At 36.4% G+C, this 12,971-nt stretch overlaps 1 protein-coding gene across 3 annotated transcripts in view; it reads right to left on the bottom strand.

Moving 5' to 3' along the window:
- Positions 1-12,971, bottom strand: part of camkk1a (calcium/calmodulin-dependent protein kinase kinase 1, alpha a) — a 155,882-nt gene that overhangs the window by 5,333 nt on the left and 137,578 nt on the right. For all 3 annotated transcript variants that reach the window (XM_056457946.1, XM_056457948.1, XM_056457947.1), the window contains exons 14-16: positions 10,968-11,055; positions 9,799-9,927; positions 9,008-9,111 (exon numbers count right to left, since the gene is read on the bottom strand). In XM_056457946.1, the coding sequence (XP_056313921.1) occupies positions 9,008-9,111; positions 9,799-9,927; positions 10,968-11,055 (321 nt within the window). The remainder of the gene's footprint in view (positions 1-9,007; positions 9,112-9,798; positions 9,928-10,967; positions 11,056-12,971) is intronic.

Genomic DNA, 12,971 nt, shown 5'->3' with positions numbered 1-12,971 from the left:
TTCAAGCGAGGATTTATTTTGTTAACCTCCTCTCACCTTTCACTTGCAGCAAACTAACAGTTGGAGGGGCGTGGCTAAGCCGTTAATCTGACATCATCAAAGAAGGACTCCCATTCTAAAGTGGTAGCAGATGTTCAGATTTTGATTGAAGAACAAAACAAACTGTGTTTTCTGCTAATTAATTTACACATATTCATGTGTTTTACTTTAATACTAACAATACATGCTAGTAAAATAAACATTGTCAATTTTGATTTCATGCAGACTTTAGCACATTTTGTCACACTTTATTTTGATGGTCCGTTTGTTGAATTTAAGTTACATTGCATCTACATGCCAACTAATTCTCATTAGATTATAAGTAGACTGTTAGGTTGGGGTTAGGGTTAGTGTAAGTTGACATGTACTAGCAAAGTTTCTTATAGTCAGTTAAATGTCTGTTGAAGGAGCAATATCAACATATATTAAGCAGACAGTCTACTAATACTCAAATGGACCATCAAAATAAAGTGTTTCCGCACATTTTAAACTCTTTATTACATTCTAGGGTTATTATTAAAACACTCAGACCAAATTGTTATTTTATTGAAACTTATATGTATACTGTATGTTGTTACATGTAATATATCATTGTTATAATAGTGTAACCAGTATTAAAGGGGACCTATTATGCAAAAAAAAACACCTTTATAAAGGGTTTAAAGATAGTCATGTGACAACAGTCTGTGAATATAAACAGCTTCTAAAAGTAAAATGTGTATATTTAATTTTTTAAAGTCACACTTCATAAAAACTGTCTGTAGAAAACACTTTGATTGACATTCTCTCATTGCACGTCATCAGAGGGGGGAAAGCCCTACCTGTTAGTGATAATCTCTCCCTCATTAGCATAGGGCGTTCATTGTTTTTAAATCTGCCACTATGCTGACACATAGGCATTTGTAGCTTTGCCCCTCTTTAAAAAGGGGCTGGGAGCACAATCTCATTTTAATTTAAAGTGAAAGTCACCAAAATGACACAACTAGAATCAAAGCCTAAAAGGGGCAGTTTCAAAGAGTTACACTCTCTAGGGACACCAGAGACTTATTTAACATCTTGTAAAAAGGAACATAATAGGTATGCATTTGTATATAGTGTGTTAAATTCATTATGTGTGTCATAGACACAACTACAGTTTTCATTCTATGACAACACTCAACAAACTGTTAATTCATATACAGTATTAACAATAGACACCTTAAACACACAGTATGCATTTTTTGCCATTAGAGGCACATTCACAACAAACAAAAGCTTATTTCGATGATGCCTTGACTGATTGTGGAATCGTGGGAGTTGTTGTCTTCATAACATCCTACAGGACTCCAGCAGAAATCATGTTCATAGTTGAACTAAAGTACGCAAAACTTGAGGAAGATGTGTGGAAGAAGAAGCACTGTTTTATCATGCTAAATACACTTTAGGGTTCTTTTATACAGTGCTTCTCGGAGTAGTGCAATACAATATATGACATATTAAAGCATCTTTGTTGTTTACATATTTTGTATAGATAAAACAAGAAATTGGGGTTCTGTGACACACAATGCTAATGATGTCACAATGCTAATGATGTCACTTGAACCCAATTAGCATTGTGACACACAGAACACAGTACATGTCACTAATTAAAATAGCTTATTTCTCTGAACTTGAATATTGTTTAAATGTTTGGGATAATGCAAGTACACAAGTCTGCAAAAATATACAGTGTTCTAATAGTTTTGGGGTTGTGTTGATACAAAAACTGTAATCTATTGTGCCTTTAAATATAATGTCTTTATCATTTGTGAGCATACTTTATTAACCTTAATAAACAATTTGATTTGAAACAGATTAAAACCTTTTTTCATATTCACAGGAAATGTTTCAAAAACGCCAGTTAGTGACATTTTTTAGAGCTTTTTAAATAATAAGTGGCATTTCAAGTGTTTACACCTAGCTGATGATTGATTATAAAGCTTGTTTGGCATGCTGTTCCGGGAGAGAGCCCTGATCTCAAAAGATCCTCGAGCCCGGGGCTCCCTCCCATTTGCAAGGCGTGAGGGGAGTTTGAGCTCAGGTAGATCTCGAGAACTCCCCTGCTGTAGTAGCTAATGAACAGATAGTGATTGCTTTTAAGAGATAACTATTTACTAGGAGCATGTCTATGGTGCTGATTTGGATTAGTCAATTAACTTAAGTTGCATGTTTTTGGACGGTGGGAGGAAACCGGGGAACCTGGGGGAAACCCACGTGAGCACAGGGACAACATGTAAACTCCGCACAGAAACATCGGCTGGCTTGGTAAAGACTAGAACCAGTGACGTACTTGCTGTGAGGCAACAGTGCTAACCACTGGGCCATTGTGACACCCATCTAGGAAAGGAGGAGGAGTAGGGGTGGAAGGAGGATTCTTCAAAATGAAGATGGCTGTCATATGGAACTCAGGGTATTTATAGTGGCTTAGGAATCGTCTGATTGGTGAATCATAAACTGAATAATGCAGGGCCGGCTGCAAGCAATCATAAGCATGTGATCCTCTCGAAATTAGTTTATAAACAAACTTCACTAAATAGATCGATAGACTAAATTTAAGTAAGGATCTCCAATAAAAGTCTGCTTATGAAATGATACTCATCATATAATCTTATAGATGGTACATTTGCCTTAACTTCTAGCCTAGAGCTGTCAGAGACAGACCATATTAGCATCAACTACTGAAGAGAGATGCATGCGCCAGGATGCTTATTAAAACTCATCAAATGCCAAGCATTTTGTCCAGAAAAACAGTGTTTATCCTCTGTATTTGACAAACACACTCAAGAAATGTTATCAACTAACACCAGTCTGTGCAGCATGAGCATATGAATACTGCAGGTTTCCCACACTCAACCTGTGCTCTATGGAAAAAAACTGAGTGGTTTTAAGGTGCTGGAGGCCAAAAGAAAGTGCTGAAATGTAATAATGTGCAGTCACATTTTCATCACAGCCAACAAATGTGTAGCGAAATGGCAATTTCTGCCATGCTCTCAGGCAGGGCTGGTTCAGCGATCTGTACAGCATTATACCGCGTCTAACCAGGCCTCAAGTCACAACTCCTACACAAAGAAAAATGTGGCAACAAATTTACAACAAATCAGAACCAGGGTCAGACATGGATTTTCCAGTAAGTGGCAACCTTTGCTGTCTGGGCTTGATTTCTAGTGGCATTTTATCTTCAAAAAACACATTAGCTGTGTCTGTGTTGTCTATTACAGTGTGTCAAATTCTTAAATGACTTAAACTAGAATAATGACAGTAATAACAAATACAACTGTATGTAAATTATACAATTTATAAAAGGTCAATGCAGGGTAGAGTTGCAATATTGTGTAAATAATTAAGTTTGTGATACTAACATCATGGACCAACATTATTTGCATATTTGGCCAGAATCCTGAATCATCTTGGTTCGTGATGTTAGTATCACAAACCTAATTGTTCGATAAATTATTTTAATCAATTTCCATATATATATATATATATATATATATATATATATATATATATATATATATATATATATATATATATATATATATATATATATATATATACACTTTTAAAGGAACCTAAAGTTAATGTTATTAATGGATGTGCCTCTTGATATAATAACATGCTCAATTATAATTTTCAATAAGTTGCAGTAATAGTATGCTGAAAAAAGAGTTGAGTATATGAACAAGAGGATTCTACCAAACAAACTGTTTAGACCAATGATTAAACACAACACTTCATCGTCTGTTTGTATGCCTGTATATTTACTGTGCACAAAGGACTGCCCTTCGAGGAACCAGAATGGAACTTCTTGTGTTTCTTCTGTATTGCTCCCTTGCTGCAGGAACATTAAATCATTGAACGTGAATCTTCCTGGGTCTTGGAATCATTTTTGATCCTGACACTAATCTAACAGCCTCTGATTGGCTACTGTGTTCATAAACTCAGCATAAACATGAGTTGCAATACTCAGCAATACAATACAAACAATAAAAGAATGCTGGGGATGTTTAGATCTCAATGTAATGTTGCAAACTGGCACTATCGATTCAGTTTTTTTTTTTTTTTTTTTTATTTGACTGCAATCGTTATAGCTGAAATAGTTGGATTTAATTATCCAGGGTATTTTTATACCCCCTATATTCAATTTGTGGTTTCTTTTTAATAATTTTGGTGGTAATTTTTCCCATAAGATCTCATTTATTTCTGAGAACATATTTCATGGTTAATATACACTCAACGGCCACTTTATTAGGTACACCTTACTGATACACCCTTTTGCCTTTAGAGCTGTCTTAATCCTTCAAGGCATTGATTCAACAAGGAACTGGAAACATTCCTCTGAGACTTTGGTCCATATTGACATGATAGCATCACGCAGTTGCTGCAAATTTGTCAGCTGCACATCCATGATGTGAATCTCCTGTTTGAGCCATTTGTGATATTTCTACAATTTATACTCTGTTTATTTGTTGTATGATTATTGTGAAATTAAGATTATAAATATTACGCTGTATTATTCTATGTCACGGATCGAGTGGTTTAGTGATATGGATTAGCTCCATCTACATTTCACGTCAGTTCACCTGCTTACGTAAGGGCACACAGGTGAGGGGTGATCAGCTGGCAGGACTAGCAGGGAAACAGTTTTTTGACCATGTTTTGTTTGTGGCATTTGTAAGACAAATAAATGAATTTTCAAATATAAGTGCTTGGACACGTCATAAAACATCACTGCTCCTGTCAAAATGGCTCCATATTCAACAAAGGATGTCGGAGACTTATACTCCCATTCCACCACATCCCAAAGGTGCTCCAGTGGATTGGGATCTGATGACTGTGGAGGCCATTTGAGTACAGTGAACTCATTGTCATGTTCAAGAAATCAGTCTGAGATGATTCACGCTTTATGACATGGTGCGTTATCCTGCTGGAAGTAGCCATCCGAAGATGAGTACACTGTGGTCATAAAGGAATGAACATGGTCAGCAACAATACCCTGAACTGCCCACAGAACTGTCGCTCACTAGATATTTTCTCTTTTTCGGACCATTCTCTGTAAAACCCTAGAGATGATTGTGCGTGAAAATCCCAGTAGATCAGCAGTTTCTGAAACACTCAGACCAGCCAGTCAGGCACCAACAACCATGCCACATTCAAAGTCACTTAAATCACCTTTCCTCCCCATTCTTATGCTCGGTTTGAACTGCAGCAGATTGTCTTGACCATGTCTACATGCCTAAATGTATTGAGTTGCTGCCATGTGATTGGCTGATTAAAAATTTGCGTTAACGAGAAGTTGGACAGGTGTACCTAATAAAGTGAGTGAAGATGTGAAGTAGCAAGTCAAGAGTTCTTGCTTTAAAACATTTACATTCTGACAAATGAATGCCTAAGAGATAAAGAACAATAATGCAATGTGATAAATGTAACCTTTGTGAGTTTCACAAGAAATGAATTGTTGCCATCACGGTGAAAAAAAACTGCAGTCGACTGAATAATAGTGAACGCCTCAGAGATGGGGGGACAGTGTGTGTTCAGGACGTACAGTAAGTGTGTGTTTAGATGAAAAAGGTTATTAACGATGCAGGAGGTGGTGTATTCCACCTGCCAGTGAATTATGGATGACATGCAAATGAGCATCGCTGACAGATTTAAAGTGACAGAAGGATTTTCAAAATGACGGTGGTGCCTTTCCACCAGCTGGGGGCGCTGCTGCGTTTTATCTTCTCAATCAGAAACATCACTAACACAGAAGCAGCTGACAAATGGCTCATAAAAAAATTATAGAGGTAAATGAAAATAAAATCAACTACCTTTTTGAAAAAGCAGTAACCGGTGTCTGCTGAGTCACCGTATTGATCCATCTCATTCAGATTGCTCCTTTGTCAACAGAGAGAGGCCGTACCAAACAAGCATGTCAATTTGTTTGCGGATAATCAAATGACCTTTCAGTTTTGATTGTATGAGCAGTAATTGCATACAGCACATCTGAAAACACAATACAACCTATCCCAGACAGCATTCAGTGCTGCAGTAAAATATGTGGACGGCTGAATCTGGTCTAAATGGGATGCATCCAGAGATAAGCAGACTGTTTGTATTGATTAGGTTTAAGAAGAGCGGGATGATTCTAACAGAAATCTAACAGACAACAAGAGTGAGAGAACATCCTTCTGTCCTTGAAAAAAAAAAACTCTAATGTGGGAAAAGCAGAAGAGTGGGAACAGAAATGACTTCATGGAGACACTTACTGTCAGTCTAGTGGGCAGATACATTAACAGCAAAAAGCTTCTGAGAATAACTGTCACTGGAGGGACGGGACAAACAACATCCACAGAAATTCAAAGAAACTCTGTCATTGCAGTGACCTCTCTGAACATGCATATTATATTATATTATATTATATTATATTAAATTATATTATATTATATTATATTATATTATATTATATTATATTATATTATATTATATTATATTATATTATATTATATTATATTATAATTCAATTTAACATAAATATGAGAATGAGAAACAGTACTTGGCAATTATATATTCTTATATAAATAGTTTTATTTAGGTAACTACAAAATTCCCAATTTGTGTGTGTGTGTGTGTGTACTTTATGTGACTAACAAGAACCTAGAATTTTATAGTTACAAGAATATAACCTATAGGTAGGCCCACACGAAATCTGCGCACGCAGAATTCCGCAGATTTTCCTCAGATTTTCTGCAGAATTCCGCAGATTTTTAGCCCATCATTAATTCTGTTTATTTACTTGAGTAAATGTGTGAAAATCTATATTTATTCAGTTTTTTATTATTGACTAATATGAAAATGTTCATCTGATTTATGTACAATGCAGTTTGTACAGTAATATTTTTCATCTTGTAGTAGATTTATATTATATGAGAGACTTGCTTTGTTTACCAAATAAAGTAAATCTAATTGGATTTGCATTTTAAATGATAAATAAAACTTAAAAAGATATTATTTTTTATTTCACATATTAAGGTTTTAGTTATGATACTCCCAACATAATTCTGCAGATATCCCCAGATTTTAAACAAAATTCACAGCAGAAATAGCAAAAAAAATGTCCGCAGATTCCGTCTGGCCCTACCTATAGGTGCTGTTTTTTAAGGTGAATTAAGAGGATATGCCAAAATTATACGTTGTAGTGTCTCTTGACATTCAAATTTTGCCACTGGTTTTGTTTGAGGGTTGGGTTTAGGGGTAGGGGAGGGGTAAGGGCATATAACAAGCATTTATTTACAGTATAAAATTCATTGAGCCTTTGGAGAGTCCCTGTAAACCCTATAAACATGTATGTGGTGTGTGTGTATATATACCCCAATGGGTATGAATAATTTGGGGCTTGCTGCCCATTAGCCTGTCTGAGCAGACCAAAGAAAGTGACGGTTGACGTTCTGCCACAAGATGGCGACAAAGACTGCATAATTAGTCCTTAGAGGAAGAAAAACTCAGCGGCTGTGGCCGAAATCGCATACTTCCATACTATAGAGTAGGCCAAAGCGGTATACTAGCCGAGTATTATGTCCGAAATTATAGAATTGGAAAAACAGTATGTGAAAAGTACCCGGAGGACCTACTACCTCCGGCAAGATTCTGAAGTGCGCATCGGATGGACGCTACGCTATCCCATGATGCACCATGAGAGAATTCATAAACGGGAGTGAAGCGCGGGGTAGGTCACGTGATCATGACAAGATGGGGGATGTAGTACATCCGAGTTCCATTCATACTACTCACATTTATACTGTATAGAACGTACTTTTCTATTGCCCGAGTACATTTAAATTCAAATGCATTACCTACTGAGTAGCAGGCGATTTCGGACGCAGCCATCGGTTTCCCCACGTAAGTTTTAAACTACAGCTGAACAAATCATTGTAAATCATGTAAGTGACATTCTAAGTCGATCTCTCTCTTTTGTATTTTGTAGTGCTGTTTTTATACCACAGAAACTAGTAGTGTTTGCTTTTCTTTTGTTTTGTGAAATTCTGATTGCAACAGAGAAATTGGGAAATCTCGGTAGACTAATGGCATTTGATGGCAACTGTATATATACAGAATTATTAGCCCCCCTTTGATTTTTTTTTTCTCTTATAAATATTTCCCAAATGATGTTTATCAGAAATTTTCACAGTATGTCTGATAATATTTTTCTTCTGGAGAAAGTCTTATTTGTTTTATTACAGCTAGAATAAAAGCAGTTTTTAATTTTGTAAAAACAAGGTCACAATTATAAGTCCATTTAAGCTAAATAAATAAATACATAAATAAATATAAATATATATATATATATATATATATATATATATATATATATATATATATATATATATATATATATATATATATACATACACAGTATATACAGTCAATAATATGCATTATATATTATACAATAATACAACAATATTTCCTCAAGTCCAATATTATCTAGAAAATGTCAGGGAAAAAAACACAATTAATAATAAACTAAAAGATTGAATGTGGCGTCTAAATGATGGATTAGTGAGTCAGCCATCTCCTCAGTGCTGTGCGGAGGAGAAAGTTATAGACAGGAATTGTGAAAACATCATGTCCTGGAGCTTTCAATGCTAGTGCATGAGACCAAAAAAAATCTACTGAATCATGCTACTATGGAAACGTATGTTGGCAGCAGGAGAAGTAATGGGTGACTATTAGCACACCTTCCTGTTCAAACAGATAGACATGACGTCGAAAATATCATGCTGCAACCTTGAATGTGTGAGTTTAGAAAGCAAAGAATGAAAGCGATGCAATGCTGAAATGAGTTCAGCCTCTTTTAAATATATTAAAACTTGTTAGGAAAAGTAGAGTCAGTTGGATATGTGCGGCTACATAACTAGTTTCCAGTTTGTCATGGCTCTGGTTCCAGTTTGTGGTTTGGAGCACTTACATGAGCAGACTGCCGGGTGCAGACATGGATCTCTCTTCTCTCCTACTGGGACACTCGAAGGGATTCCCAAATGAACGCTTCCTTAACATGGCTTTGACCAGTATCTGAAATTTTTAAAACAAGTTTTCACTTACTGTATATACGAAGAGTTTAGATGCAAAAACCTCTAAAAGCCATCTGATATTTTCTTCTAAAATTAGCTTTTTTTTCCTACTCCTGTGTGTAGGCTCAGTAATTTTACTTTTATAGTGACTAATAAGTTATTTACATTGCCTTTAGAGTGAAATAACTGAACAAAGATTAGGAGGGTGACAAAAATGGCCATTTTAGGAGAACATTTCAGGTGGCATTTAGAGGTTTTTGCATCTGAACTCTTCATTTTAAATTAATAAAAAGCAGGCAATTTTACGACAATAAATAGTACTACAACAAGTCCAAATACAATCAAGAGAAATGGGTAAACATTAGACATGATGGTAAGTAGGACTAAATCCAAAGAGGTTATCAAGGAAAAGCTGATAGCAGGTGCTAAGGTTATTGGTGCTAAGGTTATTAGTGGTTTGTTATTGGTGCTAAGGTTATTGGTGGTTTGTTAAGGTTATTGGTGCTAAGGTTATTGGTGGTTTGTCTTAGGTCGAGTGTGTCTTTACCTTCACATTCATTCACTCATGACATTAGATCAATACATTAAGAACACCTGAGCAGGTTTATGGCCTGAGAGTGTTTTTGTAACTACTTCAGCAGCTAATGTTTTTTACACACAGAAACTCTTGTTTTTCTGTTTTACTTACCACAGCAGACAGACTGGGGACAAACTTGACGGAGTTCTGCACCTCCTCTTCAGTAACCTCAACCGCAGTGCAGTGATCTTCTTCTAAAGGCAAAGGGTCTGTGCCATCCTGAGTCACCCACGGGTCAACCTGAACACACACAGAAACAGACACTGAGCACATGTCAACCTTCAGTCCATCCATCATTCTATTCCTTCTTCCATCAATCTTGTCCAGCCCTCATCTATCTTTCCAATCTATCCACCTAGCAATCTAACCTAACTCTCCATCCATCCATCCGTAGATCTGCTTTTCATCTAAACATCTATCCTTTATTCCAATCCACTTCACCTGTGAAATTCAATTCTTTCGTATATTCAATCATTTTTATATCCTTAGATGAGTCCATTCATTTTTTTTTCAATACATCCATTCATGCAGCTCTCCATCAAACCAGCAAGCCACTAAAGAAATAACTGATTTGTCCTATAAACAAAGTTATTCTGAAAGATATGAGGGTTGAGCTGCTGAGTGAATGTAGGCTGTGCAGCTCTGATTAACGTGTGCTCTGGGGATCGTTGCTTTAATGGAACATTTTCTGGGTAATGACATGCAAGCAAGAGTCTCTGATGGCCGAGTGTGTGTGTGTGTGTGCTAATTATTCACACTCACTGTCACTCTATTACAGCAGATGGACGTTTCCAGAACCAAACCAAAATCCCTATCCATTGGGATAAGCTGGTGTGTTTCTGTCCAAACATCAAGTCTGCTAGATAAAGCAGAAGCTATCAGAGGTACTGTGTCATATTTCAACACCATCCCTGAATGTGTCTCTATGATAAAAACACGGCTGGTATTGTGAGAGAAGACTAATGAGACATACTCTCTGGAATGTTCTTGGTACATTTCTTTTAAAGATGCTTCTTGGTACATTTCTTTTAAAGATGCTGACTATAATTTCAATATTTAAAGAGGCTATACTCTCTTGACAGTATAGAAGAAAATGCAGATAATTTCTGAAGAAAAATGCACAGATTAATAATGCTAAATCTGCCAAATGTAAACATATTTTTGTGTGTAAGAAGATATACTCTAGTCTTTGATATCTTGCAATACAGATTTGTGGGGATGAACGTAAAATGGATTACTTGCCACTCTGGATTTCAGAAATGCGCCTTATGTAGACTTACTTTGATCTCAGGAATGGTGATCCTGTTGTCTGGGTTTTTGTCCAGCATTCGTGAGACCAGGCTCTTCAGCCCCTCACTGACAGTCGGCCTGAGATATCACAGAAACACAGAGCAAACAGCTAAGGAGATAAAACGCAAAATCTGAACAACAACAGAAGACTTTTATAAGGCATGAGACTCCCTGGAGGCATAGGAATTTCAATTTTAACCCCAAACTTACTCCGAATGCTTCACGAGAGCTGTGGACCACAAAACAAGCTGAACTTCCCACTGCACTCAAAAACTCTGCAATTAACCCCAGGTATAGGAACGTTTCCCACAAACTAGGGTTATGAAACCCTGCTCCCATCACTGCTTTTGCATAATTAACCTCACATTGTAATGCCAAATTCTGCAGCAACACAGTAAAATGATGCACAAATCACATGGTTCATATTTACGTGCATAGCATTCACAAAACCACCATGTGTTGCATCTTTCTTTAAACAATGTCATTTTAGCATTTGTTAAAAGACAACATTTAATACCTATGTAGTCTAAAAGGTACATCCCTGATGCATTTTATAGCACAATTTTGAGTATATTAAGGGCAATAAATAATATACTATATTATAATAGTATATTGAATATATTATGGACAATATATATCCCGTCTATCAGATGAGACATTAAACCAAGGTCCTGACTCTCTGTGGTTGATAAAAATCCCAGGATGTTTTTTCAAAAAGAGTAGGGGTTTAACCCTGGCATCCTGGCCAAATTTGCCCACTGGCCTCTGTCCATCATGGCCTCCTAACCATCCCCATATCATAATTCATCACTCTGTCTCCTCTCCACCAATCAGCTGGTGTGTGGTGTGCAGTCTGGCACAATATGGCTGCTGTCGCATCATCCAGGTGGATGCTGCACACCGCTGGTGGATGAGGAGATTCCCCCCCAAAAATTTGTAACGCATTTTGAGTGTCCAGAAATGCACTATATACAGTGAATGTAAGGAATTATTCATTATAATATGATGCACAATTATAGAACAAAATGTAAATACTGTTTTTATTCATTCATTCATTTTCTTTTCGGCTTAGTCCCTTTATTAATCTGGGGTCGCCACAGTGGAATGAATCACCAACTTATCCAGCATTTGTTTTTATGCAGCGGATGCCCTTCCAGCTGCAACCCATCACTGGGAAACACATACACACTTATTCACACACACATACACTACGGTCAATTTAGCCTACCCAATTTACCTGTACCGCATGTCTTTGGACTGTGGGGGAACACAGGGAGAACATGCAAACTCCACACAGAAATGCCAACTGACCCAGCCGAGGCTTGAACCAGCGACCTTCTTGCTGTGAGGCGACAGCACTACCTACTGCGCCACTGCATCACCCATACTGTTTTCATTCAGTCAAAAAATTGAGTGCAACATGCAATTAATGCGTTAACTGAAAGTTAATATTTCTTTGATAAAATATTTCTTTGATAAAAATAAATCCCAAATATATCTCTATCATTTTGACATCAAATCGATTTGCACTTCTGATGTGTTTTTGATGTCGTTTTGACATTAAGGTGCATGCTGGGTAACCAGACCAACTCTTTCTGTATTGATAACAGGAAACATTTTCAAATCAGCACGTAAGACTAATTTCTGAAGAATGACGTGACACTGAAAATAGCTTTTCCAAAGAAAAAAAATTACATTATTATAAATTACAATAAATCAATTTCACAATTTTACTGTTGTTGATGAAATAAATGCAGGCCTGGGTAAAAATGAAAGTCTTTTTGAAAGTGCGAATGTCTAAAATTATGAATGATAGAGTACACAGTATTTGATATAAATTACATTATACATAAAAGAATCAAAACATCTGATTATTTGAACTGGACATACCCACTGCACATGGACATTTATAATTATGTTTATCTATCTGCACACTTCTGCTATTAATAGTATCCTGTACATATATTCATTTATTGTAAATCTGTTCATAGCTA

The sequence above is a fragment of the Danio aesculapii genome, chromosome 5 (assembly GCF_903798145.1).
Source record: "Danio aesculapii chromosome 5, fDanAes4.1, whole genome shotgun sequence".
NCBI classification, from domain to species: domain Eukaryota; kingdom Metazoa; phylum Chordata; class Actinopteri; order Cypriniformes; family Danionidae; genus Danio; species Danio aesculapii.
Note: the sequence above shows the minus strand (reverse complement) of the source record. Positions and strands in the feature narration are given on the sequence as shown.